Genomic DNA, 14,660 nt, shown 5'->3' on the forward strand with positions numbered 1-14,660 from the left:
GAGATAGGGCGGGGCCATGATGGCGGTTTGAATTTTTACATAGAAATATATAGAGAAAATCTTTAAGAATATTCCGGGAAAGTTTTCGGTCCAAAACTCAGTACTTAGTGTGAAAGCACAGGTTATGTGAATTTAAATTTGATGAAATCATGAATCCCTAGAAACAAGTGGGACCACGAAATGGGGGGGGGGGTATATAGGAATAGAGACAAATCTTCTTACAGGTATAACAACAAAAAGGGCTTGGTATTTACCAAAGAAAAGAGGTGGATAAAAATTGGCAGATTTTCAATTTTTTTTTAGCAAGATCTATTGTACTTCGTTGTCAAAATATGTTGATACTGTAGTGCTAATTTGATCAGAATTAAGGCAATTGTTGCTCAGGTGAGCGATGTGGCCCCTGGGCCTCTTGTTCTGTTTTGCCCTTGAGTTGTTTACTTTAAAAGAGACATCACAAAAAGAAGAAAGGGTCTCCTGGTCGTGTGTATGTGTATATACTTCCATGACCATTGATAGATAACAAATATATGAAAGTCGTCAGATGCATTTTCAAACTATGAGATAAAAAGATATGCATTCATGCATTAAGATTATTTGTAGACCAAGGAATATCAATAAAACACATGTACATACGTCTACATGTACATTTATGTGAGTCAAACATCTTAATCTATACTCGTATTGCATTTTGTTTATTTCTTGAATAATTATACATTGAGGTAAAACGATGTTCATTAACAGATACGTAATGCATGTATCTACCCAGCACATGAAAATTCACTATATTGGAGCTCATATCTATGGGCAATAGGCAATATTCTTTCTTTATCTCTCTCTCTCTCCTTCTCTCTCTCTCCTTCTCTCTCTCTCTCTCTCTCTCTCTCTCTCTCTCTCTCTCTCTCTGTGGAAGATAATCTGAATCATCTCATAGATGTACTGCACAACAAATTGCAGGGGATAGGTGTTATGCAGATGAAAACAAGAGGTGATAGGTAAACGCGTTACACAAGAATAATGCACAAAAATGACGAAAATACCGGGCAATTTCATCAGAATATGAGTATTAAGTCCAAGTAGCGTAATAGACAAATAAAACGTGCTGAATTCATTATCATCTTTATTGTTAATTGTATGTCCAATAAAAGTAGTTGATTAGTCGTCATTTCTCGTATGTTAGAAAGTTGTTTAACATTTATCTGTGACGTCCTCTCCGTTATAGACCCATCGAGAATTATCACATGGACACACGGCACTGAAAAAATATATATATTTTAAAGTTCATAAATTTTTTTTAAAATATTTTTTTTTCTTCAAGTTATTCATTAATTTGGAAGCAAATTTAAACAAGAAAATACACTTGTATCATATATCTCACCTGAGCTCAAAGATAAAGTCGTATTCAAATTTTAAATCTTGGCCCCTTACATTATGATTTCCTTTGCTTATACTCTATGTAATCTTTTCAATTTGCATTTTCATATAATTGTATGCATGTACAGCTTTTAAACCAATAACTACGCACCTTATAAGAATATGTCATATTAATCACACTTACTTTGATTCGTTATACATGTACTTACAAGCAAGTGGCTTCCGGAAAGTTATCGCATTTTTGGATAGTACAAGCGCCTACGAAGCAGGCAATGTTAGGACAACCTGAAATTTAAAAGTCAACAATATCGCATCAATGCTGTCATTATTTTCCATATCATTAACTCTGTTTCATTTTACTAGCTCCTAGAAACGTTTTAAAGGCATTAGATGTACATGTACTGACTGTTTCAAGAAAAATGGCAAAATAGCATTCGCAACCATAGTTTGCCTTAGCGTTACCACAAAGAAAAGTGGACCAAATAGTAAACTTATAAAGACCAATTTTTGAATACTTTATGTTTTCAACACCACAGCTGTAAAAGTAACTAATAAACTGAAAATATAGTAAATATAACTCCATGACATTAATATTAATTTCCGAATTTCAATTCACTCAGGACTCAGTTGTTTTACAATTAATGGACTGTTTTTAGTCGATGTTGTACGTCTATAAATATAGATTGTTAACAGTTTTACTCACATTACTTCTTTACTGAAACAACTCGAGAAGACTTGACAAAATCTGTTGTGAGGTAATTGTAGGGTAAGGGAAATACTAATGTCAAAGCCCTAATCTCAAATCCACTGAGCCACACATTTAAGTTAAAAACCGTTAGAAACGACGCAACTTAAAAAAAATAGAAGACATGTTATAAGAGGTAGAGAGCTCAGACTTCTATTTTTACTTTCTTAGAAAAAATGTAGAAATCATAAATACAGGTAAATGAAACAGTAATCAACATTAACAAAATCAATATCTAGTTACTGAAATAAAAAAAATGCCTTAAGTTAGTTAGTAGTTCAAGACATTCAGTCAGCATTAAGTTAATGACAGTTACACGTAACCAACAAACATGTTTATGATATTGTAAGCATTCAACAAAAGTAAATGCGGTTGTCTTGTACATGTAAATTAAGTTAACGACGTGTTAGGCATTCTGTAGACCTCATTATAAAAATTGTCAAAATACATGTACATTGTACAGAGACAAGATACAGTTTATTAAATTCGTTTAAGAAAACGCCTTTTCACAGAAAAAAATCAATTATCACTCAACTGATACAAATTTAACAAATAGAATACATAGTTAAACTTACGACGCGGCCGACAGGACCGTTCACAGAGCTTCTTTGATTTAAAGTTGTTGGCGTTTCCTCCGCAACAGCCATAGGTGAACGGACGACAGGAGTTCCGGCTAGCGTCATAATAAAATCGAGGGCAAGCACCTCTACAGGGTCCGGGTTCAGCAGAAAGACTACATGGACCTGTAGCATAGGTAATTAAAGTATTAGCTATAACAACACATTGGTAATATACTGCATCAGGAAAATATTCGTCCCGTTTTATATTCGTCTCTATCGACCTGGCTAGTGAAATAATGATTTGGCGATTTAATTTTTTTTTTAATAACATGGTTTATAAGAATAGGTATCTAATTACTAGACACGATCTCGTTGCGAGCAACGAGTGGGTCTTCCGTCCGATTTTTGAATAGATTAGATTAAACTTATCACTTCAAAGATAAAATCGTAGATCTAAGCGAAAAAAAATTAAAAAATTGCGGCAATCGGGGCTTGAACCCGGGTCACCTGGGCCATGTCCACGACTCTATCGACTGAGCTACTCAGACTCTCGCTTCAAAACTTTGACGCTTAATTTCTCGAGAATGCCTGAATTACCTGAAAGCACCTTGTTGCGAGCAACAAGTGGGTCTTTCGTTTGATTTTGAATTGATAGCGTTCAATTAAACTGTTGACATTTGGTACGATTTACTATCATATTAACTTCCTTTTAAACTAATTTTTCAACCTACACTGCGAAATGCAGTTTCCGGAAAACGTCATTTTTAAACTTCAATATCTCTGCAATGCGTTGTCCGATTTTCGAAATCGAAATATTAGTATCACTTCCGTTGACGACCGGAAGTGACGGACGACCAGCTCATATTAAAATTTGATAAGTTTAAAACATATTCTGATGGGGAAAAAAATTGTAGATAATTTGATTTAAAAAGATTTTAAAACACAATTTTCCAAAAATGCTGCTTGAGCGGACCGGAAGTGACGAATGATCGTAGTTTTACCTGATCGGCCCTAGAAATTCAAAAATCTATAATTCCTGAAATTTTCAATTTTCTATCTTTAATCGTTTTCGCGAAAAAGGGAGGACAAGATCACTTTTTACAAAAAGAAAAACAAATATAACGGCCGACCGGAAGTGACGTCATCAACAAAAATGTAAATGATAAAAGACCTTGATATTTTGTATTATTCGTAAAAATTTTCATAAAAATCCATTGAAGCATATTTGAGATATTTGAGTTTTAAGAAAAATGTTAAGAAAAAAAAGAATAATAATAGTGAAAAATAGAGAAAAAGAAACCTAACAAAAACAATAGGGTCTTCCGTTGGAAACGGAAGACCCTAATAATATTGTCTAAGATAATTCAATACGGGAAAACTGTTTGCAAGTGTATAAGGTTGAAGAAACACAGGCGGAAAAAAAACTCTGTATAGAGTGAACAATCATTTTATGTCCTTTTTTTCAAACGATATTCCTCACAAAAGTTAACATTACACTTGTGTAGATTCATGTACGTTTGTGCAAGTGATTTGATTGAATTATTAAGTTCTAAGCAGTTTTGCTATTAATAGTTAAAAGGTACACACCATTATTTTATATAGTTATTTTATTACTGTAAACCAACATTTAGCTGCAAGTGAGAAATTTTGGCGAACTTCGCAAGGACCTCGATGTAGCGAATATTTTTCACCGCGAACCAGTCCTTGTCGCAAAGTTATTTCAGCACCTTCGGTCTAAAGAAGGCTTTCTCGCGAACATTAGTCATCGCAAACTAGTAAATCGTTAGTAAATCGTGAAATAAAGTCTTCGCGAAAAAATATTCACAATAATCTTGCACCAGCGGTCCATCTAAAGTATGTTATCCCGTTAATTTCTTCTTGTAAAGTAGATAATAATCAGACCATAAACATAATATTACATTCCTTCTATGCAATGCTTTTATTGATTTTAAAGATTTCTCTTATCTACATGTATCTATTGTTTTATTTTTTTTAAAGGTAAATGTTAAATAACAGAGCAAACGCACTTTAAAGAAAACTTATTTAGCATTTTTAAAGGCATTAACATTAATGTGGTGTATAACTTTATGTAAAATGGAAGCCTTCTTGTAACAATATTCTATTAATATTTCGGATTGATCTTTTACTATTATTATTAAATTTGAACCAAAGGATTAAAGCACGTTTAGGAGATTGCTGTAGAATTCATACTAGTATCTGTTATTCAAATTTAAGTTAATGTTTCATAGGAAACTTGCCTAATAACCTTGCTTTGTCATTTAGCTAATAAACAGGACTTTCAATATAGATCTGATTAAATGACGCAGGTTTTTATGATACACTGCGCAAAAGCAATTGCTATAAGTGAAGTCTAGATAAATATTGATTGTTTGCCAGAGGCTGAGATACAAAGGTCAGATGTACGAAACAGGTGCTGTTTGAGGCAGAATGAATTCATTACCTTGCACTTATTATTTAGAATATTTTGCCACTCGGCATTGGCTGCGCCGCTAAATATAAATATAAGCAATAAGGAAATATGTTTTGAATATTTTGAGATGATAATTTCGGTAGGAGCGTAGTCAAATATATCATAAAGCCCTTCAGACTTTATTGGATTTAACAACACCCCGACGGAAATTATCCCCTCATATACTCAAAGAATGATCCCTTTTTCCTTACATATTACAAATATAAAAAACCACTAATTTAAAAGTACTTTTTTTTTCTTCAAAAAATAACACTATCTAGTGTGTTGAATCTGAAAATGAATATTCATCTTCTTTATTTTTAGTATAACAGCAAACACGAAGGATTTTTTTTGGTACTGGAAAGGTATGTTACCTGTTACTGGGGGAGGGGGTTGTCCGTACCATCTGGCGCTCACAATGGCCTACGTAAAAAGAATATAAATTTATTTGTTTGATAATTGCTTTCGATGCCAAAGACATAATATACATGTACATAAAACGACGTGTTCACAATATCGGTACATACATATGATTAATAGACAATATTATAAACATTTGAATGAATTTACATTTTCACAATTAAAATTTATAGAGAGAAAACATAATGAATTGAAGTAAAAATTTTATATAATAAACAAAAATTTGGTACTTATTTTTTGATAAAATCAAACCCACCACCCTCCTAAAAAATACGAAAATAGTTTACATGTAGCCGATTATAATTTTCATTACTTAATGCATTATTGTTTTTAACATATGACAAAAAATAATAGTAATTTCCTTTACATCAATAAATAACGAGATACTAAAATCTCACCACTGTGATAAAGAGTAGCACACAGAGTGATAAAACTCGTGACATGTTTCCGTATCCTGGTCTGGGTTTGTTTCGTTTCCACTTGACTTCAACCTTTTTATACCTAGGCAGTCATTAGCGTTGTTATTAGACGTCATACTTAGCCCTTGAAGCGTGGCGATTACCATGCCGTGCAGTTACCGCAAGCTCGTATATTTCAGTGTAAACAATATAGCAACACTAACCTGTAACGATTTTTGGACATCCTTATTATGTATGCTTCTATTACTTTATGGGGGATTTCCATTACATTTTTAGTAAATTGCTTTGTTTTCCCAGCTCATCCTATTTTTGTTGAATATAGTGGGGGGGGGGGGGGGGGGGGGGTTTGGGGGGTTTTTTTGTTTTGCTTTTTTTTGTTTAAGTGTAAATATTGGCCTTAAAATTCTTTCAAAGAGTTGATATTAGATAATATTTTTGTTTAGAATAAAATATTTCTTAATAACGATAACTCGTTCTTCACTTATTCTCTATTGAGTAAATCTACCAAAACGTAGTTATTATTTATTTCTGTTAACTTAATATTCATTTACGATGTACTTATAAAAATAATTTGAACCAATTATTTAAACCGTATTTCCTATTAATTAAAAACTAGTTTACCAGAATGCATATCGTCTTTTTATGATGTTTAAACACATGTAGTGATCAAGAGGAAAACTAGAAAATCTCTCTCTCTATCTCTCTGTCTGTATGTCTGTGTCTCTCTCACTCTCCCTGCTTCTTTTTCTCATTCTCTTTCTCTGTCTATCTGTCTGTCTGATTCTCTCTCAATATATCTCTTTTTTTAATGTCTCTCTGTCTCTGTCTGTCTGTCTTCCTCTCACTATTACTCTCATTATTTATATCACTCTCTCTCATTCTCTCCCTCTCTCTCTCTCAGATTTTAATAAAATTACATTCCTGAACATTAAGTGGAGTAAACAGAGAATTGCAAATGTATTTTTTAAAATAGATTACTAACATGATAACGACATGATTGTTTTAAAATGTATTTAGGTCATATTTTGCTTTAAGCTATATTATATAGCACCTGTTACAATTTGAGCAAGCTCTGACAATAAAATTAAGTTTCAGCGGAATTGATGTATTTATGCAAAATAGCAAATTATACGCATATTAAAAAATGTTCTACAATACAAGTACGCTGTATAGAACTGATAAAAAGATGAAGAATAAAAATGACTCGAACAAAAAAATTAAAATTCAGTCTGACACAGATTAGTGCTTGAATGTCAGGTAAAATAAACCGAATGACCGAATTCTGTGTACTTTTAAACGCAGCAAACGTAAATAGTTAGCCTTTTAAGTTGTACGATATTATCAGGACTTACCAAAAAGATTCAAAACCACAACAATTGTATTAGTGCAACAGACAAATTAAACATTTTACATTTTTACACAGTTTTGGTCAAATAATGTGTAATGCGTAAACAATATGTAATGTTTATCTTAACGTTTTATCCTAACTGCCACACAAACAACATGTGTTACCGTATTAGAGCAGTGACAGGTACACACACATTTCATTTGTTCGTCTCATTTCACCTGACATTCAAGCACTAATATGTGTCAGACTGAAATTTATATTATTTTATCCTTATAAGAACATGGTAAAAAAAAACCCGGTACTCTGATACAATGCATAAAAACATGCGCGGATCCAAAACCATTTTCAAAGGAGTGTGATGAGCAGATCCAAAATCATTTTAGGGGAGTGTGAGGTTGGAAGGAGGGGGGGGGGGGTTGATGAATATCTTCGTTTGGCTGGGGATTCCAGGGCATAGTTTTGGTAATTTTATAATGTTATTGAAGGGACCTCCACCCCTTTAGATCCGCGCAAGAAAACCCTTTTAATATTTTAGCTCCCCTAAAACCCATTATTCTGCTGATGTGTCAGATGGATTTCATTAGTGAATGCTATCCAAATACTATGGATTAGGTTAATCTAATGTTTAAAATACTAACTCATGTCCATTTCTACAGTTACCATCCTGTACTTTGAAATAAGATGTAGCCTTAAAGGGACTTGGACACGATTTGACTTTAAATGTTCTTCTTTTTTGTCCATTTTCAATGTTTATACTGATAAATATAAAAGTTCATAATGCTCTGTCAAAATTTGAAACTCAAATATCAAGTTATATGCAAGATACAAAGTTTATAATTCCTTGTTATGTAAACAAAGCTCGAATTTTGTCATTTTTTACATATTCGTTTCCTTGGTGTAAATTCCAATCAAATGTAACTTTCTTTTGTTGATAAAAGTATTCATGAAGATATTGAATAGTTAAAAAATTTTTTTACATGTCATTTTGTCTAAGAAATGGTAATACTCTTCATTACATTTTTTGTAAACGACTATGAGACTCAAGCTTTGTTTACATAACTATCAATTTTTACCTTTGTATCTCGCTTGTAACTTGTCTTTAACATTTAATATTTTGGTCAACCAACAAACCATTTTATACATGAACATAAAAATAAAATTTTTGATCTCAAATCTCGTACAAGTCCCTTTAACTTCTGTATAAATGTAGCAATCATCATCCATTTCAGAATGGACCCAAAATACATTCATTGCGCTGTGAAAAGTAAATTCACTTTACATGTATTGTCTAAATTGAACTGTTTTCCCTTAGAAGTGTAATTTTAGTAATATGAAAAACATGTTAAAATGAGAACAAATCATTTTTATCTGTTCTTGATTAATTCACTCAAAAATATGTGTGAAAAATTATTTCTCTTTGTGTGAACATTATGTAATGTGTTACATGTACAGTGTGTGACCGTATTGTAATTTTTTTTTCAAGATATAACTTACCAAAAAAATCCATGGACAACTCACACAAATAAGAGCGATAACTTTTGGGAGTGTTTATGAATGAAGATGTTTTTCTTTGTTAAAAATCATTTTAAAAAATACTTAATATTTCATTTCGGCCAACAAATATATTTCTTATATTTCTGCCATCTCAAAGGACGGCTATTTTGTACGTGAATGACACATTTCCTTGAAGATAACATTGTCAATCTACTGAATGTTGTCCTATTTGACTAATATAGCAGAGATATGAAATCCAGTCACACAAATGCTTTTCAATCATGTGTCTGCTGTTCTCAACTATATGCCGTTGTGTACTTCTGATCTTTCTAAATGCAGTTGGGTGATGATTTTATTTATTCATTTTTACCTTTCTGAATGAAATATGCTTTACTAAAACCTCACAAAGATGTGCAAATAATCGAGAAAAACGGAAGCTTTGGTAAGAAGGAGTGAATAACTCACTAACCCCGTGTGAGCATGTACCTATTAGTACACGCTGTAATCAAGAAGGCATCCTTAAAACTTTCCTGCGTATACTCTTCTCTTTAAATCTTCTCCTACTTTTATTTCCTCCTTTAAACAAAAGTCGGCAATCATACTGATGGATATCATTTGGAATGCTTTATTACTCAAGAAGCTGTTAGAATTGGCAATAGCCTATGGTATGTCTTGTAGATTATAGACATGTTGCAACTTTTTTTTTTATCAAAGGTAATGTAAGTTCGTGGATATAACAAATGTATAGTGTACAATATGAACATTGGATGTCGATAAACAGTTAATGGATCAACGCATCATTTCACAAAAATAATATTCTATAATATATTGATGGCAGTATTGTACACTAAATGGAAGGCATGGTTTAACATTCTATGATTCCCCCTTGTTACCTAATTGACACATGTACATGAATTAAAAAAAAAAAAACCTTGATTAAAAATACCATCTGAATTTTTTCAAAACATTCAGCATTCAGTATTTAAATAAGTGGATCCAAAAAAATCGAAAAATATTATGAAAATTGATTGATGAAGTTTGCTTCATTTCCCCAGATTAAGCAAGCTGACAAGTGGACACTGCTTGGAAACAGGTACGAAACTGGTTCCAATTTACAAGATATACGAGCCAATGCCCTGTCACATACTGTATGCTGTTCCCAAATACGATGACATGCAGCACCATTTTGTTCATAATTACTTTTTTTTTATTGGTAACAGAAAACAATGCTTTGAATAAACAATTGTGGCAGATGTATCCCAGGAATGGTTGGGATGGATGGGGAGATCAGAAAGTCGTAGATGGACTAAAATCTTACCTCGATGATTTAAGGGGAGAGTGTACAATATCAGCAGACGTTAAATTGACAGCAGGGTGGGGAGTTGACCAGGGGAATATCCTGAGTATACATCATATATTTATGCAGTATAGAACGGATAATCATCGCTGGGGTATGTTTTCTGATGGAATATATAGCAGTAAAGTATAAATTAAGGTATGTGGTTTAATTAATTGTTGGTGGGAAAAATTGATTTTTAGGATTTATTAAAAATCAAAGATCTAGATTTTAGATAAAAAATTATGGTCATTGACTCTTTGAAAGCACTGAAAATTGATTTTATTTGGGTTTTTTTAACAAATGAATGCACCCAAAATGAATTTGAGTTAACGTAGATGAAATAACAGAACTATAGATTTTTTTGTTTTTTTATGCATTTGTATAAATCTATTATATAATTTTACATTAAGATGACATTATCAGTTCCGACATTGAATGAATAGCTTCCATTCAATTTTCTGAAATAGTGCTGACATATAAAAATGGCATATATCTGCGATTTAATTTCTTTATGGACATGCCAATGAATATACTGTGGACTCAATGACACATGTTCACTTACATGTATGTGGCTAATAATTGTTTAAACATTTATGGTCGGTTGCGAAGTACACTTTTTTAAATTTACAATATCAAAACCAAAATCAATGAATTATTCAATCCACTTCCTTTTTTTTAAAATATGATAATCATAATAATTTCGTTGTAAGCGAAATAAACCAAACCAATCCTCAGTATGAATCGATTGATTGTTTGACTAAATCATTATATAATTTCAACGCTTTTTGCAGGTGCTACAAACGAACTTGCATCTAGGTTTTGGGGGTTTTCAGTTTTCGTATCTAACATAACCGAAGAAGACGATCGACATGGTGTTGTGTTTTAAGGATATGAATTTCACCTAAGATACATTACCTTATCCCATTAACATTAGGTGTCCTATTTTTGTTCCATACGTCATATTCTACAACAATAGGACCAATCTCCCACTCCCCGCAGATTATTCGGACTACGCAGACAACGAGCTGTTTTAATTTGAAGATTTAGGTAAGATTTTAAGAGAAAAAGAAAACATTATCTTGACTTGACATTATCTGACACATGTATATATTTATAAAATTTGGTTTTACTAATGTACCATATGTGATACAATCTTATTACACTTAGATAAAATTGTCACTTTATTTGCAATCTCCTTTTTAATCGACATTTATTTCTCGTTCAGGTAAGTGAATAACGTCGCTTAAAGCTCTGAAAAATTACTTTATGTTTGCATAATGTTTTTAAAAGGACCTGAATGCTTTCAACTTAAAAGGTTTCTACCATAAAAAAAAAAAAACTAAAAAAATTCCTTCGCAATTCGAGAAATACAAAAACAACTTTTAAGACGGTGGCTATAAATAGCCACGGTCTATTGCTACGGTCCTGACCGGAAGAGTATTTCTCATGGGGACCCTAGCGGAGAAGGAACGATAACTCTGTTAGGTACATGTATGCAGTGTTACAGGTAATGTTTTATCTACTTGTCGATTTCAGTATGAGAATTAATTTTCATCTTATCAGATATTTTAGGCATTATAGCTGCTAATTATTTTGTATACATTTAAACAATGTATGAAATGTATGATGTAAACAATTGTCAGAAACACATTATTTAAACTGGTTTGCCGTTTCATATTTCAGCAATTATGCTTCATCTATAAATTCAGCCATTTTCATCGCATAAGTTTTAGTTGAGGCAGTATATTTATTTTGTTGTAGCTTATTCCAAAGAATTCACAACAGATACTGACAATGAATATTACATAAATTACATTTTATTGAACTTCAACCGATCAATGGCACACTTTCGTCTACAAGTGTGCATGTGTTTTCAAACACACAAAAAACTTTAAATTTACGATATAAATGTGTTTAATTTTGGACTGACCTGTGATTTACAATGTACCTTATTTTGTACCTCACTCAGTCTGTAGAAACATTAATTTTATTACAGGCACCTCAATATTTACTACCAATGTTTACGCTTTACTTGACTTTCTTTCAAACACGCTAATCGACGTCGGATTGCAAAATTCACGTGCAAATCGCGATCGAGTCGCCATTTTACATGTATATAAACTACATTTTACGATGTTTCAAAGATTTTCAGTTCAGATTTTTTAGCTCACCTGAGCTGAAAGCTCAAGTGAGCTATTCTGATCACATTTTGTCCGTCGTCCGTCTGTCCGTCTGTCTGTCAGTCCGTCCGTCCGTCCGTCCGTCTGTAAACTTTTTACATTTTGAACTTCTTCTCTAAAACCGCTTATCCAATTTCAACCAAATTTGGCACAAAGCATCCTTATGGGATGGCGAATATAAATTGCAGAAATAAAAGTCCGATCTGTATTCAAAGCGGAGAAAACCTTGAAACTGTAGAAAAGGGGGGGTGCATTTTTAAAAATCTTCTTCTCAAGAACTACCGAGGCAAATTCAACGTAGTTTAGCATAAATTATCCTTATGGGAAGGAAAATATAAATTGCAAAAATTAAGGTCTAATTCAGTTTCAAATCTGAGTTATTACGAAAATAATGATAAAGGAAAGGCGTGTTTCAGCTTCGGTTCGGTTCGGCATCCGTTAAATGGGTAGGCAAGACTTGGCCTGGTCAAAACAAAAGATTGGCAGTTATTAATCTGCCAATCTCATCAAAATTTCGGGATATTTGATGGACCAGTTATATTTGTATTCGCTGTAAATATTGCTGCAAAATAATGCGTATTTGGAATTGACGATTGCCGATCTGCCCCGGCTTTTATTTTGCCACGGCACGGGTTTGCATACCCATTTTACCAAGACTCGTATTCCATACTTCTAAAACGAGGTTCTTTGTTTAAAGCAGCCATGACATTATACGAAAAAGGGTCGATCTGACTATGATGAATATGCTTGTTATGCAACAGTTCGTGTATGAAGGAAAATTTTTGAAACATGCAAAATATATTGGTGCCGATTTTGTGAAGTAAATTGAGGCTAAATATTTCAATGCGTTGACAGATTTCACACATGACGTTGGTGTTAGCTTGTTCTGATTTTCGTTTCGTTTTCATTATTTATGCTTTGTAATTTAACCTGGGAACTCTTGTATTTCGTGATTTTTACGTATCAATTCAAACAGAGACTTCGGTAAATCAAACAGTTAACTGTTTACCTGCGCAAGTTAAGCAAAATCTGATGTATCAAAAAAGTACTGAAATACAATTCATTCTATCGGTAATTCGGCATTATCTTTTGCGTAATGGTAGATTAATGCAATAGGTTTTGTTGAGATCGATGCTCGGCATTTTCTCGAGTTTATTCAGTTTGAATAGAGTTTGATATCGCTGAAGGAAATATGTAGGTATATATACATGTATATATATGATTCATTTCGAAAAAATAAATTGTGTTCTTTATTTGTTATAGTGCATGCATGTTTCTTGTGTTTAATTGTTTACAATTTCTATTTACTAACCATATTTGAGTGTTAAGCTTCGAATTATAAGCAAGATACAGAGATTTGCTCACAATTCTATGTTTGTACACAGATCTTAAAAACTAAAGATTAAAAAAGTAAAAAAATGGTTAATATTTATGAAGAAAATTTTCAAAGTATGTTCTTCCAGAAACCAACTTAAACAACTTATTGTATTGTAAACTTAACCTTTTCTCGTCATTATTACTCCTACTGTACATGTGATCCTGGACTGTGTTTGTGTTCATTGGTATAAACTGATTTTGAACCTCAAATACCAGTGAAATGGTCTTGAATGAATAAAAGAATTGAAAATCTTAGGCCATTTTTTTCCATTTTAAATGCTAAATAGGAAATACCAAGTTAAAAATCTTAAGCTGAATGTAATAAATTCATGTGAACAAAATATGACTCAAACCTAGATGAACTGTGAGCTCTGTATCTTGCTTATAATTCTACGATTGACGCTGAAATTTTGGTTGAACATTAGAAATTCTATATGAATTAGAATATGTTAAATACTTGTACAAACAAAATAAAAGAATGATATTCTGTATATACCTACCGGTCTTCTCTGGGGCTCCCTCTTTATACATTAAATAATGTGAAATCTACATCAATTTTGATAGTTTTTCAGACACGAGTAAATAAAAACGACATCTTTAAAACAGTTTCCATAGTTCTGACACATTTCTGTTATGGGGATAAAATAATTATCGCTATTCCTAAGAAAATATCCGACGGAAAATTATCCTGGTTTGTACGCGAGGTAAATAACAGTCATTTAATTATAATGGAGAAGACAAATTAAATTTTTGAATGTTTTAATTTGAGGAATTGAGCACATTGAGGTACAATTTTCTTCTTCACATCTATACATGTAGGATTTTTTAAATAAAATACAATAACTATTATATATTTTTTTTAAATACAATAACAAGTAAGTAGTTGATGAAACAAATGTACCTATATGCTCTCATATATTTTGATCGCTTTACAAAG

General features: G+C 32.3%; 1 protein-coding gene across 1 annotated transcript in view; it reads right to left on the reverse strand.

Annotated features, from left to right (window-relative positions):
- Positions 1 to 1,100: 1,100 nt before the first annotated feature.
- Positions 1,101 to 14,660, reverse strand: part of LOC136270124 (kappaPI-actitoxin-Avd3e-like) — a 173,966-nt gene continuing 160,406 nt past the window's right edge. Inside the window, exons 2-5 of the mRNA XM_066066699.1 lie at positions 5,521 to 5,569; positions 2,692 to 2,859; positions 1,581 to 1,656; positions 1,101 to 1,252 (exon numbers count right to left, since the gene is read on the reverse strand). Coding sequence (XP_065922771.1) covers positions 1,186 to 1,252; positions 1,581 to 1,656; positions 2,692 to 2,859; positions 5,521 to 5,569 — 360 coding nt within the window. The 3' untranslated portion in view covers positions 1,101 to 1,185. The remainder of the gene's footprint in view (positions 1,253 to 1,580; positions 1,657 to 2,691; positions 2,860 to 5,520; positions 5,570 to 14,660) is intronic.

The sequence above is a fragment of the Magallana gigas genome, chromosome 1 (assembly GCF_963853765.1).
Source record: "Magallana gigas chromosome 1, xbMagGiga1.1, whole genome shotgun sequence".
Lineage (NCBI taxonomy): Eukaryota > Metazoa > Mollusca > Bivalvia > Ostreida > Ostreidae > Magallana > Magallana gigas.